This window comes from Oreochromis aureus, linkage group 23 (genome assembly GCF_013358895.1).
Source record: "Oreochromis aureus strain Israel breed Guangdong linkage group 23, ZZ_aureus, whole genome shotgun sequence".
In the NCBI taxonomy this organism is placed as follows: Eukaryota; Metazoa; Chordata; class Actinopteri; order Cichliformes; family Cichlidae; genus Oreochromis; species Oreochromis aureus.
Window position 1 is genome coordinate 28,856,067 of NC_052963.1, and position 21,495 is coordinate 28,877,561.

At 37.8% G+C, this 21,495-nt stretch overlaps 2 protein-coding genes across 3 annotated transcripts; both read left to right on the forward strand.

Moving 5' to 3' along the window:
• The first annotated feature begins 1,181 nt into the window (after nucleotides 1-1,181).
• LOC116311173 (adhesion G-protein coupled receptor G7-like) lies at nucleotides 1,182-13,576 on the forward strand. 2 transcript variants are annotated; one of them, XM_039606381.1, is made up of 15 exons: nucleotides 1,182-1,629; nucleotides 3,692-4,456; nucleotides 4,723-4,827; nucleotides 4,923-5,032; nucleotides 5,211-5,351; nucleotides 5,428-5,516; nucleotides 6,361-6,509; nucleotides 7,576-7,689; nucleotides 7,774-7,964; nucleotides 8,497-8,649; nucleotides 8,773-8,885; nucleotides 9,656-9,999; nucleotides 10,117-10,198; nucleotides 10,476-10,764; nucleotides 11,845-13,576. In XM_039606381.1, exons 1-15 carry the CDS (start codon nucleotides 1,596-1,598, stop codon nucleotides 11,962-11,964), a joined length of 2,799 nt encoding a protein of 932 aa, XP_039462315.1. In that variant the 5' UTR covers nucleotides 1,182-1,595; the 3' UTR covers nucleotides 11,965-13,576. The 2 variants fall into 2 exon arrangements, with proteins under 2 accessions (XP_039462315.1, XP_031584077.2); XM_031728217.2 differs by lacking the exon at nucleotides 1,182-1,629 and having other exon boundaries at nucleotides 3,472-4,456.
• An 831-nt stretch (nucleotides 13,577-14,407) lies between these two features.
• dph3 (diphthamide biosynthesis 3) lies at nucleotides 14,408-18,700 on the forward strand. Its single transcript, XM_031728214.2, has 3 exons — nucleotides 14,408-14,596; nucleotides 17,449-17,523; nucleotides 18,027-18,700. The coding sequence occupies exons 1-3, from the start codon at nucleotides 14,489-14,491 to the stop codon at nucleotides 18,093-18,095; spliced, it is 252 nt and encodes an 83-aa protein (XP_031584074.1). The 5' UTR covers nucleotides 14,408-14,488; the 3' UTR covers nucleotides 18,096-18,700.
• Nucleotides 18,701-21,495: the final 2,795 nt, after the last annotated feature.

Genomic DNA, 21,495 nt, shown 5'->3' on the forward strand with positions numbered 1-21,495 from the left:
CTGTGTCACTGTACTGTGCATACGGTGGCACACTGAAGACTGCTGGGACCATAACAGCAGTAAGATAACTGGATCCAGCACCCTTTCCACAGAGGGTTTTCCTGTAGAGGATGGACAATGGAGGAGTCATATATATCCCCCACAGGACAGAGGCCTGAAGTGAGGTGATGGGGGTTGGTAGAGGCCATAAAACTAGAGTGCTGAAGAGGTCTGCAGCTCTCACAATAGCTGAGACCCATGTTGACAAACGGCAAACTCAACTGGTATGTTTGAATGTCTATTCTACATACACTCTGGTTCTATGAACAGTGATGGAAACAACTGGAAGAGACATGACGCCCTGCAGAATTTAAACCACTCTGCAGAGAGACGTGTGATTTACATGTCTCGCAGAGGAGCACAACCAAGCTGGAGTGATCTTGAAAATGTTAATTTCTCTTTTGACTGTTAACAATTCATTTGTTTGCTCATAGGATGCAGTTTACTATTGGGTGAGAACTTGGATAACTGCTAATACATTTGTGAACCTGTGTACGTTTACATATGCTGAGTATAAAAATGGCTGCATTGATACTGTCAGGCATGAGGTGATCTTAACTGGGGACTTTTCTAGCATAATTGCCAAAAGGGGGGAAATGTTAGATTTGTAGTGTGATTGTCATTTATGCTTAGAAATATTTACTCATATATGCTTAGAAGTATATAATCATTTGTAGATTGAAAGAATGTCTCATCCTAGGAGGTCTGTAACAACTCTGTGTAGCATGAAGAGGGGAGTGCGTTCACTCCTCTTCAGAGTGTTCTGGCATAGATCACACACCTCCTAGGAGAGGTCGTATCTTCTCTTGCTGATATATGGTATAGCAAACACACGTATATCTGTTTGAGTCTAAGAGCCTTTTGTTCAGATGTACCGCTAGACTCCTGGCACCAGCTTTGGGGAGTCTTCCTGGGGTCACATCTTGACCCCATACACATATAGATACACACACACACACACTCAGGGTATTCTTTGTTCACATGCATACCTATATAAGATGTCACATGTTAATGAACCTATGCATATTCATGTAACCACAATAAAAGAGCAGTGTTACGGGAGAGCGGACGAGAGCAACTGGGGTCAAGCAAAGGAACAGCGCCTGTCCAGTTCTCTCCCGTGCACGTGAAACATAAAGAATGTTGCCTACTCGTGTCTTGCTTGCTGTGTAATCACATTGCCTTCAACGTTCCAGCGAATAGGTTTAAGCTACAAACCTATCAAATAGTATGCGCAAAACATCCGATTTGTGGCCCCAGTCCAGCAGCTGTGACGGCATTAATAAACAGACAATGCAACCAACAAGTAATATAAACTGAAATAAACGTCAGATAAAACAAAGAAACCATAAACTTTGGCATTGGAAAGATGCCTGCAACAGTTAAAATGAACCTTTGAGCTGCTTTGATGTTCATCATTATTTTATCGGTGGCTCCTTTTGAAGCACTAGAACTGGGTGTTTTCACACAGACTCCCACAGCAACAGGATTGTTAAAACTTTTAACAAACTGGACTGTGACGACTCAGGAAACCTGGTCTGCAGCTGCTCATCATCATGGACAGCTGGATTTGGCTTGTTTTCACTCTGGGTAAGAAAAACTGAGCTTCTCGGTTTCTGACACTTCTAGAGCCGTTAGTGTGTTGAGTTAGGAGGTCATAATTGCACAATAACTCTCTCATTTTGACTGTTCAAATAAAGTTTATATGTATGATTCATTAAGTTACACAGACAGCTTAGGATAAAATTTATTGTTTCTTGTTGCTCTTCTCAAACATAATACAAGCATCAATTTCATATAAGTGTAAGTAAAAGAATAATACTGATAATGTGTTATGTCTAAGTTCATTGTTAATGGATACAAAATTAATGAGTATTATAAACTAGTAAGAAGGTCAGGTATTTATTCATTTTTTTGTTTTTTGTTTTACATTTCTTCTGATCCATGTGAACAGTAAACTCTGTCCACACACAAAGTGATGCTACATTGCTGATACTGTCTTCCCGTCTGGAGACGTTTTACTGTGTTGTTATTGTTTCTGTAATACAGAAATAATATTGATCTCTGACAGCTGCTGTTCTTCAAGCTGTGGTCAGTGTATGGACATCAGTTTATACTGTGTGTGTTCAGTGTGTCACAGTCACTGTTACTGTCACAGACGTAACTGTAAAGTCAGAGTCACAGCTGCATTATCACAAGGTTGCAGTCATAACTATTCTACAGTCTGTCTCAGCTGAACTCAGTGGGAAGGCTTTATTCCAGCTATTATCATTAATATGTCATAATGGTTGTTATGGCTGACTGGACGACCAGGAAAGTTTGTGAACATAGCAACTGTAGAAAGATGTTACCTAGGATTTTTAAATTGATACTATGGGTGCATCTTGAGGCTTTCAGTATTGTGTAATAATTGTTTTCCTCTTATGTCAATTTTTTTCCCACAGTATCACAGTATCAGTCATTTGTTCATAGTTTGTTGGAATTTTTTTTTTTTTTTTTCAAAACTGGGTGGATGGATTGTGATAACAGGGTTCCGATGTCCATCTTTATCAACCGTACCTTAAATACTATCTGGATCTGGGCTTTGTGCTTAATTTTAATGATGACCAGTGTTGGGGAATAACAGAATACATGTACCGCCGTTACGTATTTCAAATACAAAATATGAGTAACTGTATTCCGTTACAGTTACCGTTTAAAAAGGTGGTATTTAGAATACAGTTACTTTGTTGAAATAAATGGGTCTTTTCCTGTTTCATATGTTAGGCTATGCCCTCTACGGTGGCCCTGAAGTGCAAATCACACCAACAAAATTCCACACCGGTGGAAACCCAAACAAAACACACATTAAGAGGCTCTAATGCCTGGGTCTCAATCTCACAGCCCATGTCACCTCTACTTGCGGCATAATGACGTGAAGAAATATTTTTTAAAATCATTATTCAAAAAATTATTTAATATGAAGGCAATAGGCAGAGTGTTACAGGCATAACATGTATGAAGCATGTAAATATCGACTGTACACTGTGTTCGTGTTTTCCTCCGAAACAGTAAGTTCCATAGGAGCAGTCTTTCAACGCCTCTCTCGGTCTCTCGCTAGCAAAAACCCAGACAACAAAGTAAAGCTAGTTTTCGGCTACGAGCCCGACACGGAACCCGACGTATTAGCCAGAGGTCCCTTTACTACAGTTCGGAGCCGCAGACCCGTTTTATATACGCATGGAATAGTTTTCTATACGAGATCGCTGCAAAAAAGTGCAGCCTTACCTAATGTCCACCCTCCTGTTACTCATTTTATATTAACATTTAAAAATCTAGTTGGTATTGGCATGGTGAGTAACCTTCAGTAATAGTAATAAATCACACAACAATAGTACATTCATGTAGTTGTAAATAGCATGATAATATATTAAGTATACCAAATTATTCAGAATACGTTACTCTCATTGAGTAACGTAACGGAATACGTTACAAAATACATTTTGGGGCATGTATTCTGTAATCTGTAGTGGAATACATTTTAAAAGTAACCTTCAGAACACTAATGATGACATACTAAGATCAGGTATAGTAAATAGCGTACGTGCTAAGTATCAGCATGTTAGCACTTTTAATGAACTAACTGATCATTGTAATGTTCCTGTTCCTTTAGCCTCCTTCACAGCTGGAGCAGAGTTAACTTCAACAGACATCCCTGATACTGCAGCTACTGCACTCCTTACTACTGATGTTCCTGATGATTCTACTACTGCACAAAATATAACTACTGAACAAAGCATTACTACTGTAACTCCAGAGGATATCACTACTATAACAACAGTTCCTAACAATACCACTTCATCTAATACTTCTAATTTGAGTACCACAACACAAGATACTGATCCAACCACTGACCCGGAAACACCAGAATATCCAGAAACTCCTCCCACTAGTTCCAGTCCTGTTCTTACAACCACAGATTTGACCAGGCCTGATACGACTGTTAGTCAGATAACTGATACTACCTCCAACCCCATGACTGATCAAATGAATACTACTCACTATTCTCCTGTTACTACTATTACAAGTGATACTAATACAACTACTCCTTACACAAACACTACTGCTACTTTCTACCCAACTACTGGTGCAAATATTACTACTTACAGTACTCCTACTACAATCGGTACTAATGCTACGAGCCCATACACTAACAGTACTTTACCTCCTAATCCTACAACAATTCCTTCAGCAAACACTACTCATTATAATTCAACTACTATACCTATTACTACTGCTAATACTACTACAACCACTATATCCCCAACTACGCTTACCCCTCCTACCACCACTGCTCTGACATGTGATAACGGAGGGAAACCAGAGAACGGTGTCTGCATCTGTCCTGATGAATGGACAGGAGTAACATGCTCAAAAGGTAAGAAGGTTCACCGACTAGAGTCTGTTCAAACATGATCGGTCAAAAACATTCAGATTAGAGAGAATAAGAGAATGCCAGAGACTAAAAACCATAATTTGCTCAAAACGCCTAATGTACCAGCTGTAAAGATTTCTACAACCTGAAATCAAGTTCAGCATGCATTATTTAAAAGTCATTTTTCTTTTGTGATTAAAAAGAAATTCCTACTATTCTAAAAAACAAACAAAAAAAATATGTTTATTTTTTTAACAAACTTTTCCTAGAAAACTTCTGCAAAGAGCGGCAGTTAGGAGGCTTCAGGTTCCCTCGTACACCCATCGGCTGGTTTGCATATTCTGAGGACAAATGTGAAGAAGGAACGAGTGGTGGTAAGTCATCCACATCTTCCCCTCAGTCCAACATCACTCCATCAGGTAGACTCTCGTGTATTGATGTTTCAGTTTCTATCACCATTTCCACTCAGCTGGTAAACCTCAGGCTTCAGCCAGGTGTTTGTCCATGAATGGATCACCAGGTTTCAGCCCTCCACAGATCTTCCAGTGTGACCTGACGCTCAGTGACATACAAAAAAATGTAAGAACAGCAGTTTTTTTTCCTTCTGAAGATAGAAAGATTGAAAGTGTCATATGGCTGAAGTTTGAGTATTTCTCTTTGAGGTGATCCTGTAGAAATGCAGCTCTGAGGTAACATGCAGAGGATTCCAGATTCAGTAAAGCACCAGATGAGTAAAATCATGTCTTTCTTACCTCAGCTCACAAGTCCAGCTGATTTAGAGACACTGGCGACCAGCACTCAGATTCTGACATCCAAAGCAGAAGAGCTGACGGCTGAAAATGTTACAGCAGCGGCTGAGATAGTCAACACACTGCTGCTGTCTGCAAACGCCACAGAGGTACAAACATTCAACAAATCTTAAGAAAAAAAAGAAAGTAAGATGTTAATCTCAGTTCATATTTGTGTCTGTGCAGAGTGTCAGAGTGTCAGCAGTAGCAACAGTCAGTCAGCTGCTGAACGCCACTGTAACAGATGATACCAAGGAAAACAACGCAACTCTGGGGTAAACTAAATACGTAAATAAACAAATAAATAAGCTCATCAGCAGTGAAGGTAAGACTGTTAAAACTGCTGTAAAGAACTCCTGTAAAGGTGGCACTACAGGAAAGATCATTAAAATATTTATCATGACACTACAGCCATGCTAGCAGCGCTATAAGGTTAAACTGAAATACAAAGGAGCTTTGACCAAAGTGCTAACATCAGCTGTATCTACAGTATGTCCTTAAAGTTCTGTGAACCAGATTTAACTCATATTCACCGATAATTCATTCGCAGACTTTTTTCTATATTAGATGAACAACCAGTCTAAGCAGCTACAGTATAAAGAAATATCTCACTGTGACACTGGCAAAAGGCTGATTTTAAGCAGATGTTTGCCATGTTCAACATCTTAGTTTGATTGGATATTTTTTGTAATTCCTCTGAAGTGTGGTGCATTTTAGAATATTAACAGGAATTAGCAGTTTTCAAAGTTGTTCTGTTTCAGAAACAAAATATCCAACTCACAAATGAATGATAATTAATTCAGGAATTGAATTAATTATTATTCAAACCATACAGACCGCCAATTGTAAACACTCTTGTTAGACCTTAAATATCTGTATTCATCAGGTGAGTTCACTTTTGAGATGAAAGTAATAAAGGTAAAGTTCAAGCTCTAAACTGAGACTTATAGTTCAGGGTTAGTGGTAAGCCATAAATGGACTGGTACAACTGAATATTAGAAACTACAAATCTGACTAAGACAACCAATGTTTTGTGTTTCTGTGTTTGTTAGTTTATTTATAATATAATAATTTATTATTATTTGTTTTTTGTTTGTTTGTTTGTTTTTTAATGTCCAGGCTGACGGTGACTCTGGACCAGCTCTCAGTGAACCTCAGCCTCAGTCAAAATACATCTCAATCTCAGGTGGTTCAGCCAAACCTGGTGGTCCAGTCGGCACAGATCCCTGCTGCAGACACTCACGGAGTCCAGTTCACGTCTCTCAGAGGTCAGTGAGAAACTGTGTTGAACAGCAGTGATCATCCCGTGGACTGGTTTTTATTAAATTGTAAATCATTTTAACGCAAATACCTTCAGGTTTAATCAATAATCAAATATTGTAAAAGCAAAGATTTGAACATGTTGACTTCTACTTTGTAGTTTATTAACCAGGTTATGATTTCTACTTCACTTGAGCTTGCAGCAGTTGACCTCTTGAGTGAACTCTCAAGGTTGACAAGTTGGCCCAGTTGATGGCTGTAAAGTCCAGCTGTGGTGTTTTCTTATCTTCTGTATAAAGCATCTTTGTTTGTGTCCTTTGATGGTTTTACCATTGAAACTGGCTGCTGTTGTTGTGCTCTGTGTCCTGTTCACTGTTTAGTCTTTTTACTGCTGTATTTCAACACGTGTGATGGACTCATGTTTATCATGACTGAAAACACAAAATGGTTTTAAGACCTCAAAACTTGTGGGAGGATAATAACCTGAACTCAACTTAATTATGTGAATAACTTGGTCTCACTATCTAAATTTGCATGTAATAATGTATTTTCAGACTGAAAACACAGAAAACAACAATGAAAAAGAAACTTGATGAAGTCCTCTGAAACTAAAGATGAAGTTAAGAACTTGCCTGAGATTCTGTCTGCTTTTGTCAACTAGTATCACTTTGATCCAGTTAATTTGCCATTGAATAAATATGATCTGAACTCTTCCGTGGGACAGCTCCCAAGAATATTTTTATGGCTGAAGTCCTTGGCTGGTGGTTCTTTATTGCTCTGCTGAGAAAAAAAAAAGCAATAAAATGATTTTGTCAAGATTTGGAAAGTAGTGGTAAATATTTTAAACGTCAGGATTAGAAGTTCAATTCTTTGAGACTATTTCAAAGTTCGAAAGAGGTACTAGAAGCAAGTTACTTTCTCAGTTAAAATAAAATGAAATGATGTTTTTTTCAAAAAATAGTGTTGTAAAGAAATTTGTAATCTTAACTTTTGGAACTTTAAAATTGAAGAACTGACAGTAAATTTGTACATTTTTGATGTGTTCACTGACATGCAGTCATCTTGTCACTACAGGGATTTCTGGGAATTTTTTGCCCAACAGAATTCATCTGAACACAAATGCAACACAGGTCGTGGTGGAAAACAGTTTCATAGCTGATGCCCTCATTTACATACGATTCCCACCAGGTGAGTCAGTCTTTTTAAAGCTGAAAATCTTCTAATTCTAACAAGTTCTTACTCATAGCAGTAGATTTCTTTCTCTCATGTTAGGCGAAGATGTCAGAAGTCGTCAGACAGACTCAAACGTCTCTCTGGGTTTCGTTCTCTATCAGAACGATCATTTCTTTCGTTCAAAACTCTATATGAGGCGACGGGCCACCATCAGGGTCCTGTCAGCCAGTGTCAGAGGGCAGGAACCCAACGTGGTGCCACAACATGTGGAGATGATGTTCAGACCAAGAGTAAGAAATCCAATATCTTCATTCATATATAAATCTAATGATTGATGTCTGCTGGTTATAATTTAATATCTTTAGAGCAGCTGCAGTTTCTCCTGCTGCTAATGGGGTAAAATTGGTCACAAAAGCTAACTTGTCCAGTCACTCTATTGTTCTGTATATTTTTGAGAATGGGTTTTGTTTTCTTGTTTTCGTGTGAGGAATGGATTTAAATGGATAGCTGCTTTAAGTTGTAGGGACTCCAGAAAAGTTTACTTCTTATGCCGTAGCTCTGTATCAAGTGGAAGAATCTTTGCCAGGATATTATTATAAAAAAATATGTTGTTGATGTGTCACCTTTTACAATCTGTATGTTAAAATACAATGATGTCATGTTAATATCAAATACACAATATCAGAACTGATTCAAAGCAAATAAAAATACTGTAAGAAAAATATCAATAGTGTTAACAAAACAAAAGAGAAGCAAACAAACTGCACAAAAAAATACATGTTAAATCTAAATAAAAGGGCTGTCTGTGCACTGCTGTTTCAGCTGATCAATGGGACGTCTCTGTATGACTTCTCCTGCGTTTTCTGGAACTACAGTCAGAAGGACTGGAGCACCAGCGGCTGCTCTAAAGGAAACACTTCAGATGGACTCATGAGATGTTTCTGTAACCACACCACCAACTTTGCTGCTCTCTGGGTGAGTATCACATCTCCGCAGGCCAACAGATGAAGCCACAGCTTGCTGATTCTTTGGCTTGTGTCATCAACAATTGCAAATCACAGATATTTAATGAAACTTTTGATCATGTCTTTCTTTCAGTCATACAGAGAGAACTACGAGTATGCAGAAGCTCTGGGTGCGATCTCCATCGTGGGACTCTCTCTTTCTTTTCTGGGTTTGATTGTGACGATCATTTATAACGTTAAAGAAATGTAAGACTAGACCACCCCACCTCCGTTTTTATGTGTCATTTGACAAAAAGGTGTAGTTATCTAACAGGTTAAAACGTATTTGATTGCAACTAACATGCAGCAAACATGTTACAAACAGAAGTGTTAGCTACCGAGTCAAAATTGGTCAAAAAAGTTGGTATGACAAAAACTGAGCCATAAATCTAGATATTTCACTAACTTCCCTGCTCTTTTCTCAGTGCTTTGTTTACTTTATTTAATTTTATTGTTATTGAGAAAATTGTAATTACTCTCTTGCTCTTTTCTCCTTCCCATTAATAAAGGTGCTCCATATAGATCCATTCTTGGATCTTTTGAAATTACCTCATGTACAAACAATATTATCAGCAATATTCTTGAAAAAAAAATTGTGTTTTAATATATATACAAATATATATCACCATATATAATATTTTTTAAAAGATTCAATATTTAGAAATGAAAGACAACAGAGAAAAAAGATAATAATAATAATAATAATAATAATAATAATAATAATAATAATAATGATACAATTTAATATTTTGAGAAAAGTCATAATTTTAAAGAGGTTTTTGCTTTGTAAGACAAACATACCAATTAATTTTTGCAACATCACAATCTTGTTTTCAGCCTTTTATTAATTAATAGGTTTTATTTTCTTTTATTTTTATCTCATTTTAAAAATTACATTCACATGTATTTGTATTCTTCTACTTTTTTCCTTTAGGACTTCATATTATGATGTGTAACTTTTTCATTTTCATCTGTAGTTTTCAGAACAAAGAGCAGACCAACCTGATATCAGTGCAATCTCGGCTGTGCATCTACTTCAGCCTGCTGGCCTTCATCATCACCTTTGTCTCTGGAGTCCAAAACTCCAGCAGACAAATTGACATTGAGGTGCAGACTGACGATCGGACCAATGACCTCCTGGTCTCGGATGAACACGTAGAACCGGACCGCGGTTCGTGTACGGCTGTAGCGGCTCTGCTGCACTTCCTCCTGATGACCACCTTCATGTGGAACAGCGTGAACGGTACTCAGATCCTGATTCTGAAAATGCGCCGCAGTCTACCACCTCACTGGACTCTGCTGAGCATGGCTCTGGGATGGGGTAAGACATTCAGAAAAATCAGTTCACACATCTTAAACTGATTTGGACTTAAATCTGACAAGCTGTTTATTCTTGAAAACCCTTCAATCTCTCTCAATTAATGAAATATTATGTTAGGAGTGCCAGCCTTGTTCGTGGCCATCACACTGGGGGTGACCTACAGGGTGGACAATCCTCTGGGATACAGACAGGAGGAATTGTGGGTAATCACACAAACCACATTTAGCTACTTTAGACTGACCTGTACTTCAAAATGAACAAAATATTACAGTGTTGTTGTTGTTGTTGTTTTTGTATGATGCTACTCACAGATTCAATTTGATACAACGATTCTTTTCGATGTGCCTGTACAGCTTGTTTAATTTATTTTTTTTAATCTTTACAAACTGTATTATAATTCTTCTTAGTTTTTACCAAAGGTTAGACAAAGTTATTTATTCATATTATTTGTATAATTCTTTTTCATGTTACTGAAGTTGCTGGCTGGCAGCGCTGGATAAGAACAAACACTTCAGCTTTGAGAAACCTTTGTTTTGGGGTTTCCTCCTTCCAGTCGGCCTGATCTTGATCTACAACATCATCCTGCTGGTTTATGTGTCCATTAAAGCAACCAGGAAGTCCTGCTTCAGGAAGAGTTTCCTTGAATGCTTCACTCTGGCTGTGTTACTGGGTGTGTCCTGGGTTTTTGGGTATCTGGTCCTCGTCACTTCAGGAAAAATGAACCTGTTCTTCAGCATTTTGTTCTGCCTCTGCACAACCACACAGGTAAGACTCTACCTTCTGAGTTTAAAACTTCAACTCAGAGTTTTTGGTTAAATCTCACTGAATCTCTAATTTCATGTACAAAGTAGAAATATAACCTACAAACCAATGTGAGATGGCTAAGAGATGGATGGAGGGTTATGATATGTGAGGCACTTTGATAAACATCTCTTTAAATGAATACTTATCAAATATTAATGATAATTGACAGGGCAACTTTACACAAAAAAAACAAACAAAAAATAATTATTTTTGATATGACACACACACACACACACACACACACACACACCACAAACGATTATTTTGATAGTCAACTAGTCACCGATTATTTTTGCGATTAGTCGACTAATCAGATCATGCATAATAAGAGCAGATGATAGTTTATTAAATTTTTAATGAAATTTCCAGATTGTCTCGGTGGAGTTTAATAAACTCAGCCGTCTGCTTCTTGCTATCTAAAATATAACAGGACACTGGAGTATATTCTTTACCATAGGGGTGTCCAAATTCATGGGCTGCATCCTCCTGAGGCCGCATTAGTAGGCCGATTACGTCACAGCGACGCGACGAAGGTAGACTCCTCTGAATGCAGCCGACAAATCCCAGATAGCAAGGAGACATTGAACTGATGTTGATTTTTCATCTGATCCATCATTGTCAGGATTGAAATGTCAATGAAAAATCAAACTCAGGAACAAATAAAACACTGAAAAAAGCCAAACAATAACATTTTCAATTTATCTAAGTGGCTTATACATCATGTTTAACCTGAGTAGCAAAAGACCGCGGTGGGTTTGAAAACGATGTGCCGGGAGTTCGATGTTCTTGCCGGCTCTAGTGAGCCTTGAACCCCGGCTAGCTATCGAACTCGTGGGTAACAGATGTCTCCGAAAACGTTGGAGGCACTTTTACAAATATGTGATGTGTTGATAAACCGAGCAGATATTTGAAGTGTATGTATAATATATATATATATATGACTACATATAAAATAAAAGAAGCTCCTAACATTAAGGTGAATAAGGAATAAGGAAGCAGACTGAAAGGAATAACTTTTATTTTCCTGCTCTGTGTTTTCAGGGTTTTCATATTTTTATCATCACAGCCACAACACCAACCTTCAGAGCCGCCATGTCCCGATCAGTTCAGTACCTTTCTTCAGCCAGGCCGATTCGCAGAAACACAAGGATGAGGTCATGACAAGCAGCTGACCCATGACCTGGGGATGATTTTAAGAGGGTCTGCATTAAATTATTTTTGATGTGAACATAAACAAAATAACTGCATCAGAGTCAATTGAAAATCACAGTCATGATCACATCAACAATAAACCTCCAGGACAGTCACGTGTTCAGGAACAGACTGCAGGTATGAAGATTGAAGATTTTATGAAGATTTTATTGTCATTTTAAGCATTAGTGTTATTCTGCAAGCTGCTCGTTTTACTGATCTGAAGCGATTAATGTTGGTAAAAGTGTCTACACTGGCCTTGTAACAAACTACAGTGACCCAGGTGGAAAAAGCAGTAACTATTCCTGCTTCCTGATCATTCTGGTCTGACATCAGACTCGAGTTCAGCAGATATATATACATATACAGACATGTATAATGGTAAAGGAAAACAAACAAACAAACATAATTTTAATGTCTTTTTTAGGTCTAAATTTGGTCTAATTGGTCTGAACTGGTCTTTTAAGGGAATAAACTGGTTTCAAATGGTCAGTCATTTTTCATTAATGGAATAATTTATTCTTACTAAATGTTGATTATTTTAAAAAAAACAACATGTTTTTTTATGGTCTGTGCTCTAATTAAAATTGGGGGGTTATCTTTTGTTGGCTGCTTTGATTCTATGTCATCTTACAGACTGCAGACAATCCAATGAAAATAATCATATATATAATATATAATGTAATCCAAGAAAGCTTCTGAAAAAAGCAAAAATACAACTTGCCTTTATGTAAGTGTCAATTTAGCAAGTTTCAATCTGATATTAACGTCTGCTCCAAACATAACGATTCGCTGAGATTAAAAGCCATCTCAAATAAAGGATCACAAAACTCCCATCACAGGCCTTCGGGGTAGCTTTTACCACCATGTTGTAGCAAAACAACACATCCTGTCACGTGAAGACTGAGACAGAGGAAACTAAACTACCACCGATAATAAAAATACCATGAAGACCAAGACCATGAAACCAGAAACACAGGATGAAAAAACTGAAAGTCATCACTACAAGAACCAAGAACAGCAATCACAGAGTCCTCATCACAAGAGCTAAACAAAACAAATCAAAACAAGAATCCAACAATTCAACAAACACAGAAATCAGAAGATTACAAAAATAAAAACAAGAAATCACAGAAAAATCATTTCAACCAAACCTGAAGATTAAATTAATGTCAGTCTGAGGTTTCAGTCTTTTAAACTTTAAAAACAGGTGAAGAAAAAATACTGAATATCTTCAACTTTCATACCTGTACTATCAGCTCTATGTTCAAACTTCTGCTGCCACATCTCTACTGAGCATGTGCAGAGAAAGTTTCAGCACTCAGCTTGTTTCTGATTGGAGGAAGTGAGAGCTTCCTGTGGACCGACAGGCTGTGGGCTGGGCCTTTGTTGTAGTCAGAGGTGATTCTGAGTCTTTTTGAGGCCTTTGGGGGAAAATGTCATTTTAATAATTTTTCACTGATCCAAACATATAAAATATCTTCCTTTGTATTTAATTTTGCAGCAGTTCGGAGATTTCAGTGATGATATGAGAGGTTTAATTTTTATTTGTTGGCTTTTATTTTCATTTTTTAATAAAGAAATCTTTATTAAAATTATTTTTGTCGACAGTGTTTCTACCTCAAGCCGTGTCACCAGAAAGTATGAAAACATTTTCATGAAATCATCTTCAGGTCATTTCAATCCATCATCACTGTCACGCTGCTTAGTGATCTGTTGATTTTCAGGTTGTGTGTTTGTTTTCCTCCTGCTCTGCTCCGTGTACGTTTTTTGTTGTTTGTTGCGAATTACCATCAATGAAAACTGAGTTTGGACCCGAATCCTGCCTGCCACACAGCCTACCCTCGACAATCTCAGCCTTGGTCTTAAATCACACTGAAATCATGTCAGCAGAGTTTCTGTTGGGCTCAAATTTAAACATTTTTGAATGGTGAGCCTCACCAGCACACACAACAACAAACGCCACTGAAAAACAGTCTAAAGGCTTCCGGAGTTTGCCCTTTAAAACTGATCCTCAGCATCATCTAAATGTCGTCTTCTTCTTCTTCTTCTTCTTCTTCTAATCATTATCATTATTAAATGTCTGGTTGACTTGTTGTATCTATTTATTCTTTACATATGTATTTATTATGAATATAAAGGTACAATGGTTGAAATTATATTAGCTGGGTTTTCTGATAAATTGGCTCCTTGTAGTGGACATGAGTGGGAACTACAAGCTACAGTCGTAGTTAAAAAAGGGCAAAAACAATAAAAAAAAATTTCTAGCTCTTTAAAACTCAATATTTTCACTATAACTTATTCTATTGTTCTTTTACTGCTCTTATTTTTCACTTTTCCTTATTTTACATTGACCGCGTTTGTGTTATTGTTTTGAGAGTTGCGTCACAGCGCTGAGTCAGAGGTTGTGTACGTCATCACACCGCGCTGCAGGCACGCTTTGCCGGTGGATCTGGCGCTGTTCTGTGTGGACTTTGCGTGTGTTTAGGGGAAAATGTCGGTGTTTCACGACGAAGTGGAGATCGAGGACTTTGAATACGACGAGGATACAGAGACGTATTACTTCCCGTGTCCCTGCGGAGATCGCTTCGCCATCACCAAAGTAAGTTCAGCTCACGGCTAACAGCTACAAACCAAACTTCAGTTTGAAATCTCCTGTTTTTACATGTTCATACAGTGGGTAATTTACACGGAGGACATAACAGAGTTCCCCACTCCCTTCATTGATATAGTCTTGTTCTGGTTTCGGCAGGGATTTTTTGATGGCAGGTTGATATATGTCCGTTTAAAAAAAAAAAAAAGTATTTCAACCTTCCTTTCGGAGTTGCCGCAGAGGTGGGACGTAAAATCTCTCATTATTTGACTGAAGTTTGGTTTGGTGTTAAGCTAAGATAAACTTTTATTAGTCCCACACGTGGGAAATTTGTTTGGTCACGACAAAAAAGTGGACAGTACAAAGTTAAGAGCAGCAAAAAAACAAACAAAAAACCCCCACAAGAATAGAAAATAATAAACCAGCACCATACTTTATTCTCAGCAGTGAAACTCGACATCAGTGAACGGAACCAAACTCCATTTAAAAGTCTTCAAATTTAAGAGAGTAAAAACGTTTAAACAAATCAAAGCCTACTGAGTAATTATCAGTCATTTGTGACATCATGAAACTTTATTTTACATGGTTTAAGGTAGAAAAGACGATATTTTAAGTAGTTTTTTTTTTTCTGAAATAGTAGAAACTTGTAGCTGAAGTGAACTTTAGCTCTCTTAAATTCAGGAACAAGATGACAGTTCACCATATCAAGACTTCCTTCATGTTAGCAGGCTGAAGAAATCCTAAAACTGCAGTGAGTTGCAGGTTATTTGTGGGTCTCTGCCTTCAGTGACTAAGAGTTGGCTCTTCTGTGCTGAAATCTGACATTTGAAGGATATCTAATTTCTTTGCAGGTAGAATACACGGATGTACAGGAGGGAAATTTAGACTTTTTCTAATGGAGTTTGGGTGTTTTTAGTGATATGTCATATACTGATGGAGATGACCTCTGTTTCTTTTTCTTTTCTTTTTGAAACAATAAAACAAAGAAACAGTTTGGAAGAAATGCACGCATGGATGCATCTGGCATACCTGAACACTCTAAAACTGAAACAGATACTCAGAATAAGCAAGAAGAAACTCAGACTTTATCAGTTTTAATAGTGTTTGCCTGCTCAGCACCATCCAAAGATTCATCCAGGAAAGTCCGACTTCATGACGAGTTCTTTATTTGTAATTCACGAAGCATCCCAAACTTGCGACTGCAGTCAGTGTCTTGCAGTTTTTACACTGTCCCTACACTTTGTCTGTCTGAACTCTGTTCCTCAGACTTGGTGGCTTTGCTGCGGTGCTCTCAGGGGAGAGTTTATTCTTACAGGCAGCATTTGTGTCGGGTGGCCTGTGGTACTTTTAATCCTGCAATTGTTTGATCAGGTAATGCGTTTTCTCCAAAGGGTACGAGTTATCTGCTTTAGGCTACGTGTTTGAGAATTATACCACAGAGTCAGGTACTTCGGGTTTGAGACCTTAGTTTTCACAGGAGCTACAGTATCCAGAGTCGTACGTAGTGAGGAGGTAAAATTATTAACAAAACATTTGAGCCCTGTTGGAGTAGCATTCAGATAGCTGCTCTGCTCTATGTTGGTACAGGGCATTGAAGATGATAACAGTGGGTGGATTATATTCTTAAACTTAGTTAAAGCACTTTCAGAAAGATATCTACTTTGATAAAGTCTACTCCCCACTGCTGTGTAATCAATTATTGTAAATGTAAATGTTATCAGGAAATGATCAGACAGCAGAGGGTTTTCAGGAAACACTGTTAAATGTTCAGTTTCTATGCCATATGTTAAAACAAGATCTAGAGTGTGATTAAAGTGGTGGGTGGGTTCTTTTACATTTTGAGAGAAGCCAATTGAGTCTAATAACAGATTAAATGCGATGTTGAGGCTGTCATTTTTAGCATCTACATGGATGTTAAAATCACCCACAATAATTACTTTATCTGAGCTGAGCACTAAATCAGATAAAAAGTCTGAGAAATCAGAGAGAAACTCTGTGTAAGGCCCAGGTGGACGATATATGATAACAAGTAAGACTGGTTTCTGAGTTTTACAGCCTGGATGGACAAGGTTAAGCATCAGGCTTTCAAATGAATTAAGTCTGTCTTGGTCTTTCGTTGATTAATAGGCTGGTGTGAAAAATTGCTGCCACACTGCCCCCTCGGCCTGTGCTTCGAGGTTTCTGGTAGTTAGAATGACTCGGGGGTGTTGATTCATTTAAACTAACATAATCATCCTGCTGTAACCAGGTTTCTGTAAGGCAGAGTAAATCGATTTGTTGATCAATTATTAAGTCATGTACTAACAGAGACTTGGAGGAGAGAGACCTAATATTTAATAATCCACATTTCACTGTTTTACTCTTTGGTTCAGATGTGGATACTGTATTGTTCTTTCTTTGTAATTTTTTATGTTTAAGGTGTTTGTTGCTGGTTTCTTGTTTTTCATTTGTTTGGGAGCTGACACAGTCTCTATGGAGATGGGTTTTTGGAGGTAACAGGAGGAGAGAAGCTGCAGAGAGGCGTGTAAGACTGCCACTCTGCTTCCTGGTCCCAACTCTGGATAGTCATATTTTGGGGGGATTAATACATTTGGCCAGAATTCTCAAAATGAGAGCTGCTCCATCCAAAGTGGGATGGATGTCATCTCTCCTAACAAGACCAGGTTTCCTTCAGAAAGTTTCCCAGTTATCTTTGAAGCCCACATTGTTTTTTGGACACCACTCAGATAGCCAGCAATTTAAGGAGAACATGCGGCTAACCATGTCACTCGTGGACTAATTGGGGAAGAGAGGGGGATAATCCACAAAAACATTCAAACCTCGACAGAAACCTGAAGATTTTATTTGTTTTTATTTTGAAGGAGGACCTGGAGAACGGGGAGGAGGTGGCGACATGTCCGAGCTGCTCGCTCATCGTTAAAGTCATCTACGATAAGGTATCTGTGACTTCCTCTTATCAGTTCATCCATAAAGGCCTCAACGATCAGTTATCTAAAAGGTTTCTTGTAAAGTGACGAAAAGCAGCAAATTCTCACTTTAGAGAAGCTGGAAATCACTTTGTTTTATTTAAAGTACCTTCAGTGTTTATTTGATCTAAAATGTTTCCTGTGATAACACCAGAATATTTCTCATTATTTGATCAGGACAGTTTTATATCGATCAGTTAAAACTTTCAAATAAAAAAAGATGATAGAAAAGAAAAGATGCAATGCAGCATCATAAAAACCTCTGAAAAGTACTTTTACATTACTTTTTTGTGTTGGGGACATTAAACCGTCATGCTTTTATTCTGCAAATCATTGGTGAATTGTTCGTGTAAATTATTGATTTTTTTTTTTTTTTTTTTAAAAAGTACAACTTTAAATTTAAGACAGATGGATAGTACGGGGCGTTGCTACCTGTCAATGAATGACAGGCTTTTTTTGTGTGTGTGTTTCAGGATCTTTTCCAGGTTGGAGAAATCATTGAAGCTCCGTCACACGCCAAACTGGAGGTCGCTCAATCCTGAACCTTCTCACCTTTGACCTCACAGAGACCCCGGTTTAACCATTTCCCGTTTCCCATCTCGACGCTCTGTTCAAGTGGTGCTGGGAAACGCCAGACTTTCACTGCCTCCTGTATTTCCTCCAGATTTATCTTGAATGAAATCACACTTGATCCAGATGAAATCTTTCAGAAGACGCAAGGTCACGACGTTCATGTGTTTGATGGACTTCCTGCGGATTATGTGGGAGGACGAGCGTCTAGCCGAGGCATTTGCTGTGAACAGATGAAGGTTGCGCTTTAAAAAAAACAAAGCGTTGGTTCCTGCCTCAACCTCGCCGCTCTTAATGCACATTCAGTCTTCCACTTTAAAGCTCAGGAGGACGAAGGAAGCTCCATGTTAGGACTGGCAGGTTTCTTTAGAGCTTTTATTTTGTAGTTTTCAGATATTTTAATATATATATATATATATTTATATAAAACCTCCACATACAGAGAGCCCAGGCACCCTCTCTAGGACAAACTGTGTGATGACACAATTACTGAATCAGTAATGTTTCGATCGATCAGCTGGCGTGTACTGATTGGCTCCATGGCGTCTCCGTGTGGTCAATAAAGTTTTTACTTAAACTTTTTGTCTGTTTGTGGATAATATGACCTTTGAACACAGAGTTAAAAAGTCTCTGTTAACACAATAAAAGCTTCACTCTGCAGTCAACATCTCTGAAAACTTTCAGAGAAAAAGCATGTGTGCGTCTTCCATAAAGCCCCGCCCCCCTCCGTCAGGTGAGAGTGATTCAAAGCAACATTCAAATTTTCAAACTCCAGATTTTTTTAATGGTCATGAAAAGTATTCTTGGGTCTTTTCTTATTACATCTGTGATAGAATGGTCTGAGTTTTATTTTTATTGATTTCATCAATTTAATTTCAGTAAGCTTGGTGATTGTCGGTTAATGATCGAGGTTACTGGTTAGTAAAGATCCTGATGGAAAGTGTGACTGCATGATCAGAGAGTCAAACATCTTCTCGTCCGGAGACTGAGTTGTTCTTTTCATAGCAGGAAGCTGTTTCAGCATCAGTAGACACCGTTTTTACTCTTGACACCCTTTACAATCAAAATGCTTTTAGATAGTTGAATACAATGCACAGTCCAGCAGAGGGCAGCAACACTTCAGCGCTCTCGCTCCCTAACATGAGCAGAGGATCCCTAACAATCAGCTGCCCCTAATACATCTAAGCTCTGTTTTATTTACATAACCCAGCATTCAGTGAAGTTCCCTGAAGGTTGTGATGCTCAGAACGAGACTGTGTGAGACACTGAATCATTTGAAACATTTGTGTTGGAATTGCATTGAGGTTTCTGAGATAATCTGACAGCTATCTCCATCACCACTCTAATCTGTAGTGACCGTTGTTAACAAATAGGTCACCTGTAAAAATTAATGCAGGTTATTTCACATTTTTATTCTTGTCTCCAAAGTTTTCTTGGAAGTTTCTGGCTACATGAAATACAAATACCAGCTCACACGTTAGAATGAGCATGAAGACATTTAATACAGCATATAATATTTTCTGCGGAAAGTAGCAAAAAGAAAGAAGGGACAGGATGTAGAGCTGAACTTTTCTGCCCATTTTATTTTTTATTGACGTGTTTTTACAGCGCAAGGCTGTTCTCTGTCTGCTGATATGAGTCAGGCTGCTGGGCGAGCTACGCTGTTTCTCTCTTGTCTAAAATCATGAAAGAGTAGGCCAACATTTATTTAAGTGCACTTTGAATCTCCATGTTTAAATGGATAACCTATACTGGTCTTCACAATCCACAGCAACAATAACAGCGAGACACTGGGTATTTTCTTTTATACATGTTCCGTCCTTGCTTTTAAGAAATAGAAGCGATAGTATTAAAAAATGAAATTGTAATTTAAGGCCCAGTCTGAATTACTGTGGTCTGTCCAGTATGGGAATCCTGACGCCACATCTGCTGAGGAGTATGGGAGGTCAAACGCTAGCTATTATTTTTGGAGTTACTGTACTAAACGTGAGAGACTCGGACAGTTCGATGTATTTACCTTTTCTAACAGGAAACATGCCTACATTGTTCTGATAGTTTTTTATTTTGCAAATAACGTTTTTTCTCTGACAGAGTGCATAGTTGATTTTAACTATTATAAGTCAATCTACTTTTTTACTTTTAAGAGTGTGATCATCCTAAAAAATTTCCAGTACTGGTTTATGTACCTTTTCATGGTAAAGAAAGGGGCTGGTTGACGGTGGATGACCTCTAGAAACTTTTATTTATATCTTTAAAATGATAATGTGTCACATTTGGATCTTGGAGATGATGTAAATAATTGAGTGAAGATGAGGCTGAAATGACTTTAAGACTCTAAATAAGAAACCAGACATAATCTGTATTCAGGAAACTTGGCTAAAACCGACTTTAGATTTTGTAATCAGACGATATAGTGGTGTACACAGAGGCAGAAGTGAGGTTCATGGAAGAGGTTGTGCAACTTTTTTATAGCAAAAGGAACACAGAATATATAGTTGTTGAAGTTTGGAATAAGAACAGCATCAAAACTGTACATTTTTAAAACCCATGCAAAAGGCTTTCACCTGAATGAATGGATAACCTTGATATCCATTTAAATAGAAAAGTATGTTGGTGCGGCGATTTTAATGCACACAGTTCATTATGGGGTACCAATAATGACCACAATGAAACAGTAATTGAAAAATTAATGGACAATGGAAATTTTATTTGTTTAAATGTTGGAGGGGGTACAAGAGTTAACATGAGAACAGGTATGAAATCAGTAACTGATCACACAATACTTTAAGATTTACTAGCAGGACTGAGAATATAGCAGGTACTTAAAGATAAAACACTAGGAAGTGACCACTATCATATAATAACTGAAATAAATGTGGGTGTTGAAAAGTCTGACGCAGGTGGTTTTCAGAAATGGTGTTTCGGTAGTGAAGATTGTAAGAAGCCTAAATGCTTCCCAAACCAGGAATTGGATGACATTAATTGGAATACAGAAGTTGATCATTTAAATTTCTCTGTGTTGTGATATTTTACAGGACAAGTATGGACAATGATAAGAAGAATGGGTGGGATTAAAACAGAATATGGGTATCCAATCTTAGGTGATGGTGAAGTTACAGCAGTAAAAGATGAAGAAAAAGCAGATGTGACGGCTAAAACATTTATTAAAAGACATAGTTCAGATAATATTTCTGTAGAAGGAAAAAGAAAGGATAGTGTCAGAGAATAGAGAGTTATTAGAACATGAAGAGGATGTAAAAGATTTACTAAATGCACCTTTTTCAAAATCAGTTAAATCAAGACTTCAGAAATCAAAGTTAAGACCAGGGAAAGATGAAATCTGTTATATAATGATGAGTGATCTTAGTGAGT

Coding starts and splice junctions, on each gene's coding strand:
- LOC116311173 (XM_031728217.2), top strand. CDS start 3,529: ATGTATTCTGTAATCTGTAGTGGAATACATTTTAAAAGTAACCTTCAG. Junction 7,690..7,773: donor TTACATACGATTCCCACCAG/GTGAGTCAGTCT, acceptor CTCTCATGTTAG/GCGAAGATGTCAGAAGTCGT. Junction 8,650..8,772: donor CCAACTTTGCTGCTCTCTGG/GTGAGTATCACA, acceptor TCTTTCTTTCAG/TCATACAGAGAGAACTACGA.
- dph3 (XM_031728214.2), top strand. CDS start 14,489: ATGTCGGTGTTTCACGACGAAGTGGAGATCGAGGACTTTGAATACGAC. Junction 14,597..17,448: donor ATCGCTTCGCCATCACCAAA/GTAAGTTCAGCT, acceptor TTTATTTTGAAG/GAGGACCTGGAGAACGGGGA. Junction 17,524..18,026: donor TTAAAGTCATCTACGATAAG/GTATCTGTGACT, acceptor TGTGTGTTTCAG/GATCTTTTCCAGGTTGGAGA.